The sequence below is a fragment of the Asterias rubens genome, chromosome 19 (assembly GCF_902459465.1).
Source record: "Asterias rubens chromosome 19, eAstRub1.3, whole genome shotgun sequence".
Taxonomy (NCBI): domain Eukaryota; kingdom Metazoa; phylum Echinodermata; class Asteroidea; order Forcipulatida; family Asteriidae; genus Asterias; species Asterias rubens.
This window is the reverse complement of record NC_047080.1, coordinates 11,642,964-11,663,657: the sequence shown is the minus strand read 5'-3', so window position 1 is coordinate 11,663,657 and position 20,694 is coordinate 11,642,964. Positions and strand designations below refer to the sequence as shown.

Genomic DNA, 20,694 nt, shown 5'->3' with positions numbered 1-20,694 from the left:
GGGGTTCGGTTGCTTCTCCTTTTTGAGGAGACTGGATAAAAATAGGCTTTAAAGTTGACGGCATTTGATCTGTTAGTTTTCTCAACATCGCCCGCTATCGTTTAGGGACACGCCATAGTTGAGTAATAATTAGCAAAGTGTCAACAGCTTGCACAGCACAATACTATACAATTGAAGCTTGAACTTGAAGCTATTTTATCACGATTTACTGATTAAAATGGAGCATGGGTTCACCGTTGGACAAAGAAAGGAAGACAACACAAAGCCTGGGAAGGGACAATGAATACAAAAGTTCACTTCAATTCAAACCCTTTTGAACCAAACGGTTTAATAACTCAAGTGCAAACTGCGGATTAGTCAATCGTTTGAACTGGCTATAATTAGAGCTGTGATTTTTGTTGTCTTAATACAAGTTCGAACTTGTTGTCATTTCACACTGTTCCCTCCCATATGGTCTCGTAACACTAGAAATGAAATACATTAACCAATTGTTTTTTCTTGTAGCTTACATTAATTCTAAAAAATGACTGAAACCTTATGAAAATCTTATGGGATTACTTCATGAAATTTATTTCCTCAGAATTGAATGAAACAAAAACGTAGTATTAACAGACAAAAACACGGGGATGCCTTCTTACAATGGTTTGTTTGACAATACTAGCCCATTGGAAGAATAGAACCGGGGTTCCATGAAGGTTAAATGCAGCAAGGGGAACTTGATAATGACCAGCAGTCAAGCGTTGTATACACTCAACATGGGCTCGGTACCATAGTTGGGACAAATCCAAAGTTGGGTCGGAACATAAAACACACTAAACCTGTACAGGGGGTCTAGTCGGTATAATAAATTCGTTCAATCAAAATTAATGTTTTATATTATCACCAAGTACTTATAGAGTAATTATTTTAATGCTATATAATATCATGAACAGATATGTGTCATTATTATGTAAGTTATGTTAAATAATAATATTACATATTTACAAGAATGCATTGCATCACACGGAGATATATTATTCAAGATAGTTTATCAGAGACGTATCTATAAGAAAGATATCTATTTACATTTATTTGCATTAAAAGCATTGACAAATGCACGAAACTCCTCTATTTTGGTCATCTCCACTCTTAGATCGTTATACTTGAAAGGTATTGACCCATTCACACGTGGTGACTGTTATCACCAATTTGGAACATTTGAGAAAACATACGCCTCTCTTAATACTTATGCATGACGTCATAATTCTTACCCAAAATGAGGCTTTGGGCGCACTTCCCCCATCACTTGCAGTGGCTGCGCCCATCGCCTCGTTTTGAGTTAGCATTGTGACATACCTCATGCATAAATATTAAGAGAGGCATATTGGTACGCACTGCGCACTTAAAAAAAAGGCGCACTCAAGATTATTGTGACGTTGACGTCATGTGATTGGGCTTATACCCTTATATGGTCGTGGTACAGGAGATATCTCCTTATAATGTAACAGTAAATCATGCCAAATTATGTGTCAGAGGTGTGCCCCAAATTGTCATTGTACGGGTATGTACCAGAGGGTGTTTCCAGGGTGTCTTCTATGTGTCAGAGGTGTGCCCCAAATTGTCCTTGTACGGGTATGTACTAGATGGTGTTTCCAGGGTGTCCTCTATGTGTCAGAGGTGTGCCCCAAATTGTCCTTGTGCGGGTATGTACTAGATGGTGTTTCCAGGGCGTCCTCTATGTGTCAGAGGTGTGACCAAATTGTCATTGTACGGGTATGTACATTGCTCCATGGTATGTACTAGATGGTGTTTCCAGGGCGTCCTCTATGTGTCAGTGTTTCTGCATTTTTATTTTGTATAGAGGACCACAATGGAAATAAGCTTATTTTAGCTTTTTTGTGTTATCCTCGACAATTCCTCAGATTCAAATGTCTTTTCCCTTGTATTTTTTATCTGTTTTTGTCCAATTGTTGTATTTTAAAGAATTCTGTGGAGATTGTCTAATAAACAAACAAACAAACAAAGAGGTGTGCCCCAAATTGTCCTTGTGCGGGTATGTACTAGATGGTGTTTCCAGGGCGTCCTCTATGTGTCAGAAGTGTGCCCCAAATTGTCATTGTACGGGTATGTACCAGAGGGTGTTTCGTTTCCCAAATGTTCTCTGCTCGATTATGTTCCAGAGGGTGTGCCCTAAATATCCACACTCACACTAAACTCCTCCTCACAAGAATGGAGCACCAAAACGTGTTCGCCATAGATGTGTGAAATGTCTTTTTGCCGTTCTGTCTACTCGGGTATTTTACAGAATTGTATTACCTTATGAAACGATAGCAATCTTATACAATATTAATTGACACGCCATGTTTTATTCTAAAAAATAGTATTTGATACAGTCAATTTTATATAAAAACTACAGGTCAAGTAAATCTCAAGTTCCTCACCAACATTTTTTTTAGAGAAGAGAAAAACAATTTAAACCGAAATCTAGTCTTGATTTTCAAACTGCAATACGCATACAAAAAGTTAAGTAAATGGACCCTCAATCGCCAGCATTAAAATTTCAAGATTTTGATGAACAGCTTCTGAAGCCTTTTTTAACAAATACAAATAATGGTATTTTCTTATGTAAGCTCTTTTTACACCTCCCTGGTGGTGTGTAAGCCTTTAGGCCCAAGATGATTTATCTGGCTTAGGTAAGATAGTTACAGGCTGAAATTGGTATAACAAACAAACTGTGGTGACTCAGTGAGTTTGAGATTTTATACTACTTAAAACAATATATTGTACTTTTTACATTATTAAATGTTAAGGTTGTACAGCCTAAAGTTTCAAAGAACTACCGGGAAGATTTCGTTGACCTAGGCTTATAACTGTAATTTATGAGCAATCGTTTAAACCAAACACCTTTTAAGTTAACGTTTATTAAATTCTAGCAGATTGACAACAAATAAACGTTCAAACCTTTTTATATTTGGTTAGTGAGTCTATTATAATTTGTTGGTTTGTGAGATTGAAGGAAATAACTTGTTTTTCCTGTTAGTGAGATTTGATTAAATTAACAAGTTGTGCTTGCTTATAACTTGTTGTTTAGAGGAAATAAACTTGTTTTTTTCCCAGTTTATAATTTGTCGGTTAGTGAGATTTGAGAAAACTAACATGTTCGTGCCTATTTATTTTGTTGGTTTAGTGAGATTGAAGGAATATACATTTTGGTTTTAACCATACACCGATGTGTGGTATACTCAGTACTTTCCCGAGTTATGTGAAAAAGAAAATCGCAGGCAAATTACTCGGGTTGGATTCGAACCACCATTGTAATTCTAGAGCAGTGTCATACCAACTAGACCACCGAGATTGGCCGGTAGCTAGAGGCAGTTCAAATTCAATAGTTTAGCAGCGGGTACCGCAACGATTTAATAGATAACAATTTTCATGATTGAAGGAAATTAACATATTTTGCCTGTTTCTAATTCACGAATGGACATACATGGCACAGCAACCACTGAACGATGACCCTTTTCATAACCACGGTTTCGGCTTTGGATTCGGCTTCAGGCTTCGTCCTCTCGTCTGGAGCCCTGAGCGCGTAAGCAAAGCACGCGTAATTGTCAAAACAACCGCCAAGCTAGCCTGATCAGAATCTTCAGCCGAAGCCGTGGATTCGAAAAGTGCCCAGCCGTCGATTTTACAAATCTTATCTCGAGTTAGGACGAGTAACTCGTCCTAACTTAGGATTAATCTTAAGGTCTGCATGCTACAGTGCAGGGTTGGGACTCGTCCTAAGTCCTAAGATTAGTCTTAAGTTAGGAAGAGTTTTTGTGAAATCGACGGCAAGACTTGGAACTCTCAGCCCATAGTGTCGTCCGCTATTATAGATGACCTGGTTCGAAGATGGTCATCGTGGTTTCCTATATGAGTATGAAAAGCACCAAAAGTAACAAATGATGACCTCATACGAGTAATAGAAGGTAGGCACTCCAAAGCTCCTGGGTCAGGATTGACCCTCATTCCGGGTTGACCCGCATCTCGGGAATCGGAGGGCATGAACCAATTATGGGTAGGTCTGACCCGGAAACTGGTTACAAAACTGGGATTTAAACTCGGATTCCAATATATACCCAATATCAAACAAACTTTACTGTCATGTTAAATTTAACATTTCTGCCCGGAGAAGGAGTGAGGGAGGGAGACTTAAGCTAGTCTGCAAAACGTGACTTTCTCCTGCATCTTCTTTTATGAATTTTCTCCTAATGGAGTCAACCATTTATCTATAAGACATTTAAAGAAACCATGAAAACCTAGGTCTTATGTTTTTATTATTAGCGTGTATGCATACCTCACGTAAAGTATCAACTGAATTAATTATAAACTATTCAAGACAGGCAGGTTGAAGTTTATTAAATAAGCATGATGAGCTAATGCTATCGTTATGGCAACAGTGTCCTTAAGAAATGCTTAGTGTGTAAACGCTACTTATTAACTTGAAATTTGCATATTTTTGTTGAGACCTAAATCAGCATAATTATTTGAACGAATTTTAACAATTCAAAACAAGTATTGTGACAGAATGAGAAGAATGACAATTTGTGCATAAAATTTACGGTTAAATCATATACTGGATTTGAAATAAACTTACATTCTAGAACAGTCACGGTGTTAACTTGGTCACATGACTGATTGGAACCTGAAAATAAAAACCATTATAAATTTGTTTAGCAGCAGTAAGGTTTTCCTATATAAGAATATAGAGATATGGAAATGGTTATTGGCCTTTTATTTTATATACAAAAACAGTGACTTGTTTGTTGACTTGGTAACATTGTTGACGCAATTGAGATAAACTGTATACTCTTCAACTCTTTAAATGCCAACATACTGACCTTTCTAACCTTTTAAACTGTTTTCTTTTGGATGTAAGTTTAGCTCTCAGCTTGCACAAGCAAATCACTATCATTGTAACAGTGGGTGTTCCTACTGCTACACAAAAGGTTGCTATGACAATGTCATGCTCCATTCCCAGACCTGTGGTGTTGATAGGAAAGACAACAATTTGTTAAATGGTAACCTTGCCTACAAATTTAACACAGCTAGTAGCAATTGTTTCATTATGAAAAAGCATTCTAGTTTGTATAATTTGCCATCATATTCAAGAACAACCAGCTTTACGTTTCTTCTTTCGTCTTCACTGCCCAACAACCCGCTTATTTTTGTATAGCCTAATTATCTCTCCAGGGAACAGAAACTGCATTTACAAAACGGAAAAACCCAGCACCTACCACAGTGGCAACATCTGACGTACAGTAAGTAATTAGCCCCTATGGGATATCTAATTATATTCACGTATGCCTACAGATACATTAGTTTTGGTTGGCAAAGGCCATGGAGATGCACAAGCGCTTTTGCGTCACACCACCATCAACCCACAGCAAGGCGCGATGTTCCCTTACTTTTCCTAAAGGTGGGTTGCACATGACGTCATTGGCCACCATCTTTGGTGTACAACAATGGCTCTCAGCCAATGATATGCCGTGTCCGAATTGGCGACTTTGGCTACAGCTACGGCTAGATCAGCGCGTCTGTCAGTGTTGAAGAATAGCAGACGCGCGCGCCCTAGTCGTAGCTGTAGCTCTTTACGCGAGGAAATTTCATCAAAGATGGCCGCCAATGTATATAAGGAGTTTGTAGTAGTGCGCTCCCGCGTTGGCAATCTTACATAGTTCTTGGGAAGGGTCGATAGCACACACTCGTTAACAGATTGAGTTTTTAAGCAGCGTTTTTTGGGGGGTAAACCTTGCCACTAAAAAAAAAAAAAAAAAAATTATATCATGAATGCTCATCCACCTCCCTCGGCCATCACAACCCCTTCATTCATCGCACGAGGGGGAAATAACTGCAGAGCTAGAACGAAACAAATTTACAAATTTAATTTCTCGTCACAACTCACCCATTGGTTGATAATAACAGTAATAAAATCTTCGCCCTGTGTCTGAGTAGGGATGTGAACCACTCCGACGCTTCTCATCAACCGGCCACTCCACATATTGCAAATTCGACTCCATATTCAAAACCTTCTGGCACTGAGGTTGACCATACGGCATGAGGAAAAATGGCCCAACCATACCAAGATCTATGGTTGTATTGACGTTACCGTCCGTGGAGCAGCAGTAGTGAAATAGAGTCATGTTCTCATAGGTGAGAGATAAGGGGGAAAATGGGTCCACTGGACGCTCCCGAACGAAAGGCATGAACGGTAATGCTGTCACACCTGAAATTAGCAAGAACAGTGAGAAATAAGTGTTGCTGGTTTACTTTTTGTTACTATTAGGCACTTGTCACACGAGGCAACGTTTACAGGCAACTTGGAGGCAACCAACTGCAGTGCATGCTACAGGAACACCTTGGTAGCACATAAGAGTCATTTTCCAAACAATGGTTTACGATCCCAAAGAAAAATATGTGAACATTCAAATGTGAATGGATTCCCTTCTTTGAGATTGCATGGAACAGGTTGCCTGCAAATTGCCCCATGTGACCCCTTAGGCTTGGGTAACATTTTCTGTTACACCCAAACCAAAAATGCACTCCTGGTGTCCACGGGTGTAACCATGAGGTTAAAACCGTGTGTAGGTTTATAAATTAATCTCAAGAAAATGCAAACAGTTTCAGGTTTAGGAAACCATCAAGTAACTGTTTTAGGTAGGTCTTGTGACGTCATATGCAAGGAGTCTATTCCAAAACCATCCACATGATAGAACCCCTTGCAATGGCTGCCGTCGTTGATGAATCATGAAGAGCTATCATTGGCTGAGAGTCGTGCGCAGCGCGTACACGCGTACACTTTCCCCATTGTTTTCCATCAAAGATGGCGGTCGACGTCACGTGCAATTCATCTATACTCACCAGATTTAAATCCGGAAGGACAATCACCATAAGACCATGCGTATTTCCCTGAGTCCTTCTTCACTGCTCTCCCTACACTGTAAATACAGTATTGTCCCTTAGGCCAGTCCAACAGCGGTTCGGATATCAAGCCTTCTGATGATATCGCGCTTTTATTTTGTACACAGAATTCAAATAGCACTTTGTCGTCATCGATGATATCAAGACCGAGTTTGAACTCTTCTGAAATATTTGTATTGTGGGTGAGGTTGGAGTACTTAAGACCCACTGTGAAGTCCATCCAATGCTCTGAAAATATTGTGAAAAGAAAGACGCATAAGAATATGGAATGGATGAGTTTGTATTTTGCTGTTGGGTGTTGGGTGTTTTTTTAATTTTTTTTTGTTTAAGAATATAGCGAATTAGCTGTTACAAACTGCTTATGTAAAAAATAGTTAATGGCCTGACGTTTCGACCCTAGCAGAGTCTTTCTCGAAGGCTGTTTATAGATTTGTTTTGTGTTGTGTTTTTAATTGCTTGTTCGTTTGTTGGGGGTGTTGTGTGTTTGTTTGTTTGTTTGTTTGTTTGTTTCTTCTCCTTCGTATTGTTATATTTAATTTTTAGACAGATCATGAGATAAAAGTCTTCATATCGAGTTAGTTACCTGAACATCCTGACATTGGGCGAGGAAGTGCAAAACCATCGAGCAGACCACCATGTAAAACTGAAACGAGGGAAGTGTGATCATTGATGAGAAAATAGCATGTCTGTGACATTTTGTTAGCTCTATCAATTCTGTATGACACCTCTAAGATTGTCATACAATAGCTTTACTAATTTTCGGAAAGTATCTGGCAAAAGCTTCGCTTTCTTTTCCATGGAATATTTCAAGCAACTTCTTTAGCAAATCCAATGAAAACAACATTTTCGCTTTACTCTGTTAAAATAATTATCAAAGAAAAACGCAGTGTTGAAAAGGGTCTCCCCTTAGCGACGCCCTGTGATGTGCATCTTAAATACAACGTCTTCGCCGTTCCGTTATCGATCCACAGCGGACGTCAGGTACGTGCAGTCACAGTTGTCTAGTGTCCAAGAGGCGCTTCTTCTACCCACCCGGAGGCATTTTCCCCCATGCACATTAGAATTGCCACTGTCGTAGTGCTTTCCACAAATGGGGAATTTTTGTTCTTCTAAATCGATTCAAAAAAGAGAATCCTTTATAAAAAAAAAACAGGAAATATTTTGATGATGGCAAATCTCATGTGCAGAGAAAAAATGCGACCCGGAGGCAACAGTCCTCCTGAAGAAACTTCATACGCAATCATTACGAGAAAGTATTGGAAATCGGTTGGCACAACTGGCTATATTATGATCAAACAGGCATTAACGGGAATCCAGGGTTTCGATTATCTTTAGATTGGCGAGATTTTATTATGCTCAGGTGAGAATTTGGATTGCCCTCATAAAACTACGCCGCTACGCCGCTCTACGGAAGCTCGACTTACACCAAACAACCGAAGATGATGAGCTTACAATTCCGGCACTTTATCACGTTTTGCGTAGCATAGTAAGCAACTCTTTCGTCCTACACCATTCCAGTCCCACCCCACCCCATTTCACATGTGATTCTCTGGCAAAACAAGAAATTAAATTCCGTTTGAAAGCGTATTGAAAATTGTGTGAAGTATGGTAACTCCATTTAGTAGTAAGCCCCCTGTTACCTGCGTTATTGCCAATTTACAACACAGCTTGACGACAACATTGTGTACACTTGCTGAAGGCACATACAGTGTTTTTGAGGTGTTATGGATTATTTTATTACCGAATTTTGATCACGTTTTTAGTTCCCAACTTAAAATACTAATGGCAATTTACACGAGGAAGCTTCTCCCACATTCGGGGTGAAACTTTTTAGGGCGCTGTAGACGACCCTATCTACAGATACATTACTGCAAGACCTGTTTATTTTGATGTCGACATTTAGATGGTTCTGATACAAGCGTAAAAGGTTTTAGAAAGGATTTCTAGGTGCAGGATTTCGTGGAGAATTACACGAACAACAGCCGCGTCTCCATTATAAGTTGCATACAGATTTAAATTACCGGTGTGTGGTACTCAGGTGTGACTGAAATCTTTAATTTAATCTTGAGAGTGATGCGAACGTCTACCACCCTCAAACAAAGTTACAAGATTGGGACTGTAGCCCTCTATTTGGAATCAACCTCATATACAAATAAGAAATGCTAGCTCGCTTATCATTCAAGACACTCATCAAAGCTCATCTGTTCCACCAAGCTTACTAACTTACTAAACTTACTTATTTCACTTGTGCTTCAGCGCTCTGTAGTTAACTTTTGACCGATTTTGTTTCAATATGTCAATCTATAATACTGCATGTGATTACGTTAATATTTTCTGAAAAAGAGAGTATAAAAAAAACCACATATGGTCTTCAGATTATACACATTATTTTAAAGATAAACGTTTAAAAAATAGTCAAAGAGTATTACCTGTAAGGACCGACTGCAGGAAGGTTAGCTCCAGCAAACATATTAGCATATATCTAATACCAAACGACCTCGACAGCCAACGATCCATCGTGCATCAAGATAATGTGTAGTCTTCTCTCAAGACGAAGAATTATGAAGGATTGAGAGTCTGGTCACGTGCCAGTCGGAACTGCGCATCGTCTTTCTATCTCTGGAAAAAGCTGCACAGGAAAACATAAGCATTTTGAATATAATATTGTTGTCAGACAGGTGCAAGGCAATTCATTAGGCATTAAAACAGTCATATTACACAGGTATCCTTTGTAATGCATGGTTCAAATACCATTGAATTTGACTTGGTATTGAAGAAATAAATTTTCTTTTTCATCCAAAAACCATTAAAAATTTACCCAGTCAGTTTGCCTTGTGGTCTAATATATGATTTATTTGATATTATATACAGCAAATGAGAATAACAGGCTGAGTGAAATCTGGTTGTTCCTTGTCACTCTGCTCCCTCATAAACTGTCTAAACAAGGCAAGGTCTTGTAGTAGCTGCGGGCAAGATAAGGTTCCTCAGATTCCTCCACGTTGAAAGAGTTTGAAAAAGAAAGATTTCCAGTATGAGATGAGTGAATTTCCATGTCTGTTTAGACGACCTTGACTTGTTTTGAGTAGTTCAGAATTTCACCTCATCATGTTTATATTCAGCAACAACGTACTCATAATTAATTGTGTAAGCCTTAACATTGATGTCTGAGACAATTTGCTTCAAATTAATTACATTTTGGCGAACATAATCGTTAGAATCATTAACATGCAGTTAGAAACAGGTCAACGGTGTAATTAAACATTAATCGCTCTGTGAAACCCAATTGTTTACGCTCTGCAGTCTGGAATTGATCAATTATGTTTCTCCTTTTTAACACAGGGCCTTTTCGAATCCACGGCTTTGGCTTTGGATTCGGCTTCAGGCTCCGTTCTCTGGGCAGGTCTGACTCCCTGAACGCATAGCACGCGATATAGTCCAAACAAATGAGGGGCCTGGCTAGCCTGAGCCGAATCCGAAGCCAAAGCCGTGGATTCAAAACGGGCCACAGTTGTCAAAGACGGGAAAAAAACCTTCATTAACATGAAACTTGATATCGCTAAGTAAAAATGCGAAGAAAACACATCACCAAATTGGCGCCAAGTATAAGAGCTAAATTAGCACAAATTCGATAAACTGACGGCGGTAAGTCCAGCATAACTTCCAAGCCCACAAAGACAATCGAGACGTCTAGATTGATTATATAGTTGCTATCAAATAGACGTTCTTGAAAATGATTCCCTCCCAGGGTTTGAAGATAAATACAAACATAAGTTGAATGCAAGTTTGGGCCAAGACCACTATTTTGGTTTCGTGAAGCTCTATGGATACACTTCTCAAGATAAACTTATCCGCTCTTCTAAGTTGGACGATTGTATTCAGCTTCGAGGTATAAGAGTCTCAGGAAAGTCCATTCAGATAAATGAAAACTGGGCCCTTGGCTTAGTTCATGGTTTCAGCCACCACAGAAGTAAAATGGACTATTTTTGGTTAGCCGAAGTGGGTTGTAACATAATCTACGCGTTATGGGATGTACCGTCAGTTAATAAACTCCAGGCAAGAGCATGCAACGCACTCTTAAGGTAACCGGAACATTTTGTTTGAAATGCTTGTAGTCATATCGCTGTAAGAGACTAAAATATTATCTACCATGACCAACCCATGCAGGTGTTTTGGTGTATTTTTTTCCATTTCCACCTGACTTAGTAATTAGGTAAGATCCGTCAAGCACGACTAGAAGATGCATGATGAAGAAACAAGAAGACATAAGGGAAGGTAGATGAAGAAACGCCTGGAGTGCAGACTCAAGAGAGATCGCTGAAGAGTCTGGAATTGGGTCAAGAAGGAAGTTAGGGATCACCAGAACGTCTTCACGTCTCCCACTCAGCAATTATCTTCATCTGTGCATGTTATGAGACAAGGTAATCTAGCAATGTGATTACTCATGTTACCTTATGACATAAAGGCATCAAGACAACTGATGATCCCATATGCCGTAACCCAGTCGGCGTCGGTCAAGACTTAATCTAATCACATTTCCCGACAAAGGCGAAGATTTTCGTTTTAAAATGAATCCACCAAATAAATAAATACCAACTTTGTACTTATCAAAGTATTTTCTCTACAAAAACAAATTACGCGACTTTAATTTCCTCGAATGACTTAAACCTCAGAGCAAAGTATCGGAGCGATACCATTTTTATCAAACTTGTATTGTTTTTACCGAATGAAAATGCCTACAGGCCACACAGTGTGGTGTTAGGCCGACATCAACGTGGATCAGGTATCGTTTGTGTATTTAGTTTCTCCAAATCGAGATCACATAGAAAGATCGCCATTCCCAGATCAGAGGCAATATAATCCTTAATTGCCCCATGGACACGACCTAGATATAAAATGCCTTCATAATTCCTTTTGCTATCTTTTCTCATTATAAGGCCGTGTCCGAAACGACGACTTCGGCTACAGCTACGTCTAGATCAGCGCGTCTACCAGTGTTGAAGAATAGGCAGACGCGCGCGATCTAGCCGTAGCTGTAGCCGAAGTCGCCGTTTCGGACACGGCCTTAGTTTGTATACCCCGCATCATTGATAGTCTTTTGCTATACAATGAACTGTGTGTACAGTATACATGTACACTCAAACTTCACTTCTGAAAAAAATACTATAGCAAAGAGGGGGAAGATACGGTGTCGATTATAAAATATAATTCAACTCTTCATAAAAACGATTATGCAACTAAAGCAATAACGGCGATGGTTATTTTTATTAGCTCTTTGTCATGTGCATAATAGGATATGCATTGTACATAATGCCTTTACAACGTACGCATCTAAACCGACTCAATGCCCTTGAACATCATTAGACAGAAACATTCTAAGACAGGTTCCATTTTTTTGCAGTAATGAGACCAAGAGTGTACCGGTATACGTGACCATTGACAATGCTTAGCGGATGCCTGTGGGGGACACCCATTTAGGCATGCCACAAAAACAATAAACAATAAAAAACAATAAACATACATATAGCATGTGAACCTTGTCAATCCTTGGAGATGCTAAATAAACTTACTGGCACAACCATGTGTAAATCTCCTTTAAGGGGAGTGTTGGCTCTCTGAATTTTGCATTTTGTAATCGTAAGTCGGAAATAGTTATTATTAAATTTTTGATGCGAGTGGTTGCTTTTATTCTCTCAGATAAATGATAACAAAAACCACATGGAGGATACCAATATCGTGATCTATGAAATGACGAAGCTAGACATGTGCTCTTCATCCAACATTCAGGTCGTGTTTGCCCTGAACAGACTCTAAATTCAGCCAGCAGCGATTGGAAATATGCATCCATGTGTTTACTGAAACGCTCCACAAAACCTTTGAGTTGGCGAGTCGACAATGTTCAAGTTGCTTCCAGATAAGATGCTCTGAGACTGCTCGTCTAAAGACGTCTTTAGGCATTCCAGACTTAGACTGAAGACTTCGGAGTGAAGGGTTGGTGCGGAAGCGGATAAGTAACCCCAATCATTCACTTTGTGAGTTGAATGAGGGTATGAAGCTGCCCAAACGTGAACTGGTTTGTTATCATCTACTTATCGTCTACAAAAATGGCATTTTAGGGCATTTAATGGTCATCTGAAATCAGTGGATCTCGGTATAAAACACGTTTGAGAAGCATTGTCCAAAATAATTTCAGAAGAAATTATCAACAAATATGTATTTGGTTTGCCGTAACAACTTGCCAGATATATTTTTTTTCTTTAGAGAACTGTCTTGCTATATATTCTACTACGTCAATAAAGTTGTTTTACTTTATATTTTAAAGAGCTCATTTAAACTGATCCTTTAAAATCGATCCAATATTTCATTTAAACTACCATCGTCTGGTGTGAAGGTCTCACCCTTGTACCACAAAAATCGACCCCGTCAGCTTTAAGTGTTCCTTTACAGCATCACAGCATACACGTCAAAGGTCCATAGTAGCAACATGCAAGTAGATCACAATGTCTGGCCGTGACAAATTACCGGTTCGACTGCAATCTTAACTGCGGTGAAATGCGGCGACAGAAATGATGTGTTGATATCGATTGAATCCACATTGCGACGCCCCATTACACTCCATAATCAATATTGAATAGTCAAACATGAACCGTGTCTTAATAATGGTCACGGTGGTGGGGCGGTACAGCCTGTGGAAAGAGAGAGGGGATGAGCGGTGCTTTTAAAACCGTGTCTCTGTCACGCGTTCACGTTTTGGGTCTGGATGCAACCCGGTGCACTTATTGAAGCTTTTTGTTTTAGAAGATGAGGATGGAGTAGAAAGTTTGAGTTTCTTTAGAGGGCCATGAAGGGAGATGTTTCTGCCGAGACAAGTTTATGTTGTAAGTTTTGCAATGCAGAGCTTTTCTAATGTTTCATCACCTTATAAGGGCAATCGGTGGCCTTGTTTTGTTGTAGGATTTTAGGTGTGCAGATATGCTTGTTTGTGAAGAATTTGTTGACAAAATTCGGCATCCCAAACAAGGACATTGCCAAATGGAGACCATCTACAGGCTACCTACCTCAGTTGATATAGGGTTACCCCTTTTACAGTTCGTATGAATGTAGGCATGGGTTCATCCACTATATGAGCATTTCTGGTAGAACAAGATGTACTCCTTCCCAACGTTTTACGAAACAACTGCCTTGCTTGGGGCACAAGAGTGTCCGGGTTTCGATCGAACCCGGTACCCTACTAACAACCCCAGAGCTTGGGTCACTTGAACTAGACTGCTCGGCCACAACACGACACAAATCTTCACTGACAATGAAGAGCTGGGAAATTGAGCTATATCTGCGATTGTTACACACGTTCTGGCATTCCGTTTCCTGTCAACACGCACGAGAGAAAAATCAGTGACAATAAATGACGGTTGTTGTCTGCTTTCTCTTGAATAAAGACTTCTTGTAGACGTTTTATCTATTCTGATCATTGACTCACTGGCGACATGGTATGACTACGACAACATATTTTAATCGGTGTGTAGAGCTGAAGCGTGAGTAAACGAGGTGAGAGGAGACTAGTCACGGACGCTACACACCGGGATCCCAATTAAAACGCCAAAGTGATAAATGTTGTTTACAAAATCTCACAAATGAAACGAATCTTGTTTATGTTAAAGTTGTAACGACGTAAAATGCCTTAAGTCGCACACTAATCAGCTATTGAGGATGAGTGATACGCACGCGTTACCATAGCAAGATGAGCTACTGTGATGTGATGTGTAATCAATGTGATTGCCGTTCAGTTATTTATACTGCTCTAGAATTAACAGTAGACCTTCGAGTGTAAAGGCAGCCCATGGTTTAAAGGGGTCCAGCCGTCGAGATCATGGTCTGCTTGTTGTTGCCAGACATGGGGTCGGGAACCATGAACTCTCTACACGCGCGCGCGTTGAACGTCACATCACAAAACAAAAGCTTGAATGGGACGTTATAATTATAGTACTTGGGCCTACATTAATTGCCAAGTGGGGGTTAATTGATATGACCAAGATCAGGTAATATATTAATCCAAATGGACCTAAACGACCAGAACGTGGGGGTCATTGTTGGTCATTATTTCATGCGGGATTTGATCAGATCTGCAGCCCCAGAAGCATCTTCGTAATCATTCAAACTTCGCAGTTCTATTTATTTCTGATCTTCTCTCGATGATGACACAACATGTATCCTGGATGAAAGTATTAATCAGATCCCTTCTCTAATTTCTTTCTCGGATTATGTGTTTATCGATTCCTCCAAGGAAATATCATGTTCGTTGTTTGACCAGAGTACCCTAGAAAGATACTTGTGCCCTGTCTAACCCTTTAAATTGGTATGGAGACTTTAGCCAGACTTTGCGCTAATCCAAGCCTGGATTAACGGCATCAAATGATCTGCAGGGGCCTTAATAATTTCTTCTTTATGCTTTGCAAAAAAAAAATGTATTTATAAAACATATATTAAATAAATCTCACATTACAACTGTAAGGGTAAGGAATCTATTAGGTGGTAATCCTCCCATGTGATTTTCAAACTGCACTCATCTGATTGTCAAACCGGACAAGCAGCTAGAGTACAAAATACCATACCGCCGGGCAATAAAGTCAGCCCAAACCATATGTTAGTTTAATAATTGCGTTTATAACATAGTGGATGGTGAAATAAAACAAAGAAAAATAAATAGCCGACTAAAACATATGTCGTTTCTTTCCTTTTTCGTATAACGATAGCTACTAATGTCACCCCCATTCGTGTATGAATGAACGTGAACGGAAAATAAATTTTCTCACTGCGATCCCTAACAGCGCAAGAAGATGCAATAATCATTTAGTGACCCGCGGCAAAATGAAGTTGTAAAAAGAGACACTATACTGTTTTAAAGGCACTGGACACAATTGGTAAATACAACTGCTAGCATGACAACTTACTTGGTATAATGAGCAATGGAGAACTGTTTATTAGTATAAAACATTGTGCGAAACGGCTATCTCTGAAGTAACGCAGCTAGAGGTTATTTTCTCAATCAAATATTCAAAGACTTCAAGCCGAAAGCTTTTGTAGGCATCTGAAAGCACACACAAATTGGAACAATGTTTTTTTCTTCATTACTCTCTTGCAACTTCGATGACCAATTGGGTCCAAATGTTCACAGATTTGTTATTTTATGCACATGTTGGGATATACCAAGTGAGAATACCGGTCTTTGACAATTACCCAAGGTGTCAATGCCTTTAAAATGAAATGTTGAGTACTTGACTACCTGGGTTGTTCATGCACTCTACTCGATTAGACAAGGTAGGCCTACCTTTATAAGACGCTCATCATGCCATTCAGATATACTCTTTATAACAGAGGAGAATTTGGGGTTAAGAATGGTATCAATAAGATTCGTTTTCGCTTGACAGCCTTTATAAGTGTCGGTGGCCAGACGAACCGGGTGCTCTATTTCCGAATGAAATTCCACACAAGAATAAGATGCATCCAGATGTTATACGCAACTGAGACAGAGAACCAGTTTCAAAGAACTGCTTGAACGCAAAAAGTAGCTAGCTAAGTCCAATTTATGCGTACCAGAATTAAAAGTTATTGGTACCAACAAAATACCATTTCACCATTTGTGACTGGAACCCTCCATATTTGTTGCTTAGCGTAAAATTTGTATGCAAAATTCTATCTTGTACAGAGTAAAAGGATTGTGTGATTTCAACACGGGGCAATTTATTTGTCGAATATAATAAAAAACAGAATTGAAGGATACAAGTCAAAATAAACCCAGAAAAGAATGAAGTCTTGTAAGTAGTCTGGACGTATTTGTTTGTAAGAGTTGACTGCACTTCAAATATTTTTTAAAATTTTGTATGTATGTATTGCGAAATCACTATGTAAAAATTACCAAAAGAAAATTATATCCAGAGTACCCGAGCACAAAACAAAAGAGAGTGTTGCGTTTTGCACATTTACGATAAACACACAATATTGGATCGACAGTTCTACGTTTCCATCTTCTAATGATTCTTTGATGTTTGAACGAGTCTTCCGTAAACACCTGCCCTTAAGTATGAGACAATCCATCCCTCTCTTTACAATTTAATTAGTTTCGGATCAGTCAATATGCCTTATTTATGCACTATACTTCAACCATCGCAGCCTGCCTTCAGTCGACTTGGAATAACTTTGTTTCCGGAGACTCTTGAGTTAAAGAGGCCACAATCGTGCGGATCGATGCTGGCAGAATTCGGCCAAGGAGTGCTGGACCTGCCCCCCCCCCCCTGTCTGGGAGAGGGCCATGTGTTTATATCGACCAACATGCCTATAATTAAAATATCCAATGTAAAAATTAGATATCCATTTCATTTGTGATACCTTGTAAAAGGCTTACCTACGCCTATACTGTGGATTAACGCAAAGAGTATTAACATCAATATGCTTATAGGGTTTAATAACGCAGTGGGTTTTCTTTAATTACATCGGTTCTTTCGTTAAGAAATGCATGATAACAAACTGCTCTGGACAAGGATCCACTGGCGGTGTTAAAAACACAAGATGCTGTTGACTTATTGAACTTGGAGTTCTTTCTGGCCGCTCTCTTTTACCGCCACACTTATAAACTTATTATAGCAGATTATTATTCTGTTTACAAACAGGGTACCGGTAGCTAAGGAACCAATTATATGGGATTACTACCACTTGAAACATTTGCAATGTGAGATAAAAACCAAATCACTTTCCAAGAAATAATTTAAGTTCATTGTTTCTTACACACGAAATCATTTCATGCACTGAAAATAATAAATACGAATTTATTTCGAGCGCTTGAAAATATTTCCAAGCCAAGCGCTCGTAAAAATATATACTTCGAGCGCACGAAATAATTTCGAGTGCACAAACTCATAATCTTTTTTTTTTCTAGCGGACGAAACGATTCGAGAGCACGGCATGGTTTCAAGAAAACGAAATCAAAATTAAAAGTTCAAGTTATTTCTTGGCTTGCATGTAAAAGTTGGTTTCCCCTATGAACGAGTATGTGAAGTACAGAAACACCCAAATTACAAGCATTAACTTATAACGTTCTTTTTCTAAAATATAATCTAAAAAAGATGTTGGTTGGTTAGATGGTTGGTGTGTTTAAAAAGGAAACGGAAAGAATAAATAATAATATTCCTTCACGATACAATTATTTGTTAATAAAATCATGTCTTGATATAAATATTATATTACACCAGCAACCCCTTGCAGCCGTTTTTCATTATGGTTACGCTTCAATATAATGGTATTGATGTACAGCCTGCTGATAGCGTCTTATTTTGCGTCTTGGGTCTTGAAAGTCATCCTTCTTGGCTCCCTCCTTGAAGTATTTGCTCAGCCCCGTCCATAGACATGGTGCAACCTATATACTTTCATTGGATATGATATCCTTTGGGTTAAAAGGACTTTCCCTTTTCGCTTGGGTTCCCTTCACGTAGCCTTGGAGTAGATTGAGCGAAATGATCTTAGACATGATAATAAGACGAATCCAATACAGGACAGAAGAGGAGGGTATTGAATCCTGTTTGACATCAATGCAAAGCTTCAACCCTCTGTATAAACGAAAGGCCCCATTATATTGGAGCACATTTTCGTATGTTCGTTTGCTTTACGTTGCAGTTTGGCCTGTTGTAAAGAGCTACAAGTTGTATTTGTACTCGTTTATCTGGTACAAAACAGACTTTTCGATGTTCTTTCATTGTATGAAGTAATAACAAGGTTTTAACACCAGTTGAAAGTATGTAAATGCAACTTATTTTGAGAATATTTTATGTACCCATCACTAAATAAATACGAGATATAATCATGTTTTAGCCAGTATTTCTTTCCTGAAGACGACCAAAGTATAGCAATCGAAACGTCGAGTTAAACAAGACTGGATCTTGAACCTGATGATGTTCCACTACGTCTTCCATTCGCTAAACTAGATCTTTACTGTCTACCTATATCTTGCAAATATATGCCAAGCACACAAATTATAAATCACCGGTCATATTCCTTACTTGGAAAAATGATATTAGATAATTTAATTCTTGCATCAAACATTGAGGTGTTTGGTTTGTTTGCCATTTACCAATGCACTTTTTCCCCGTTCAATTTATACCGTCCGCTTCGGGGGATTTGGGGCAAGTAACTCGTCACCCTGCAAGCTCAGTGGCCTGCTGGTTTAGACATCTGCTCCATCAGACAACCGCTAAATGCAAGTACTTAAAGAAGGTCGCATCCAACCTGTAAGTAGGCTATCGCTGAACTTTTCTTGAGAACCTTAGCTTTGAAGGAGAGTAAAACTAACGTGTAGGCTATTCTAGGAGCGTGCTTAATCTGCCGTGTTTTTCTTGAGATAAAGAGACAAGTGCATTTTCCTATTTTTCCCATATATTAAAGAAGTTCATCAGATTCAGATCTGTTCACATTCATGGCATCAGATATTTGCGAGTCTACTGACTGCTTGAACGATCGAAGGTATAAGATTTCTGACGCTGGTTTTACGAATTTGTTTTATGCTCCTTTTAATTAGTAAGCTACGCTGGAAATAAAGAGAGGATATCCTGTGAAATTTAAAATAAATTCACTTGATGCAGATTAGTGGTGATCCAAAAAAATAAAATAAAAAGAGATATTTTCGGGATACAATATAATATAAACAACGATTTTGCAGTTTGTATCGTAATTTTGTTTACGGTCCGTTGCATTATGCGAAACATTCTAGTTGTATTTTTTGCCGTTTTGAAATTATACCATCGGTGAAAAATCGTCTAAAAACATTTGTTCACTTACCAATAAAGGTTACGCCTCACCGCTGCAACAAACTTCAATGGTTAAAGTCAAACAGTAAAGTCAACTGATCTACTTCTTCCAACAGCTTAAAAAACTGGGTTTATTTATTATAAAACTGCACGCTTGAAGCACAGCTAACTCGTAGTTATTCGCGAAATCCAGCTTAAGTTAGAAGTACTAGTTGTTATCCGGTCCTATCTTTCAACATCAGCATCTCAATTCTTGAGTCCAACCAAACTCATACGAACCTAAGATTTAGGTCCCCTTAAAAATATACCGTAAAGGGAATCAAAATGAACCAGCATTAGTTATTCGCATTCTTGTGGGTTAGAGTCTTGAGTGGTACCAGTATAGCATCCACCGTGTCTCCTATACTTTATGATCTGTTCTGCCCGTAGCACTCATCCTGCCTTCCGACGCTGAAGTGATCACTGATATGGGTGAGTTCATTCCTTGCTAGGACTGCCCGCCTCTGATAAACCGCACACAATGTGCAATCGTCACCACTGGGGAACGCAATGGTCATGTCCCTATTGAAGGATTGGTGTGCGCGCATGGAATAATACTCGTACAAGTGACGTATAGGGATGATGCGAATGTCACAAATTAAACCCAACGGCATTTGAAGAAGAAAATCAATTTAAAGGAATGGGTTTTGTTGTCAGCGTTATGCTGCTTTATAGATACAATTTTAGAAAAATATACAATAAAATTCACATGTGAAAGTTTCATCTGAATACATTGTCTACAGCAGACTGCACGGAATTTTGACAAGAACATCGAATCCCTCCACAATTAGCAAAGTGGTATGCATATCTGGCTATCTGGTAGCGGTATTTACGAATAACCCCCCGAAACCCATTATGGTTTAGGGACAAAAATTTCAAAACAGTATTACTTCAAATGGAATCCTTTCACAAAATAGTTAATACAATC

The 20,694-nt window shown here is 38.9% G+C and overlaps 1 protein-coding gene across 2 annotated transcripts; it reads right to left on the bottom strand.

The window, feature by feature from the left end:
• Nucleotides 1-3,745: 3,745 nt before the first annotated feature.
• On the bottom strand, nucleotides 3,746-20,247 carry LOC117302884. 2 transcript variants are annotated; one of them, XM_033786849.1, is made up of 8 exons: nucleotides 19,759-20,247; nucleotides 9,369-9,568; nucleotides 7,523-7,582; nucleotides 6,880-7,167; nucleotides 5,924-6,244; nucleotides 4,860-5,001; nucleotides 4,616-4,663; nucleotides 3,746-3,887 (listed from the first exon to the last, which is right to left on the bottom strand). In XM_033786849.1, exons 2-7 carry the CDS (start codon nucleotides 9,454-9,456, stop codon nucleotides 4,645-4,647), a joined length of 918 nt encoding a protein of 305 aa, XP_033642740.1. In that variant the 5' UTR covers nucleotides 9,457-9,568; nucleotides 19,759-20,247; the 3' UTR covers nucleotides 3,746-3,887; nucleotides 4,616-4,644. The 2 variants fall into 2 exon arrangements, with proteins under 2 accessions (XP_033642740.1, XP_033642741.1); XM_033786850.1 differs by having other exon boundaries at nucleotides 4,869-5,001.
• Nucleotides 20,248-20,694: the final 447 nt, after the last annotated feature.

Coding starts and splice junctions, on each gene's coding strand:
- LOC117302884 (XM_033786849.1), bottom strand. CDS start 9,456: ATGGATCGTTGGCTGTCGAGGTCGTTTGGTATTAGATATATGCTAATA. Junction 7,168..7,522: donor CCCAATGTCAGGATGTTCAG/GTAACTAACTCG, acceptor CAATATTTTCAG/AGCATTGGATGGACTTCACA. Junction 6,245..6,879: donor TCCTTCCGGATTTAAATCTG/GTGAGTATAGAT, acceptor TGCTAATTTCAG/GTGTGACAGCATTACCGTTC.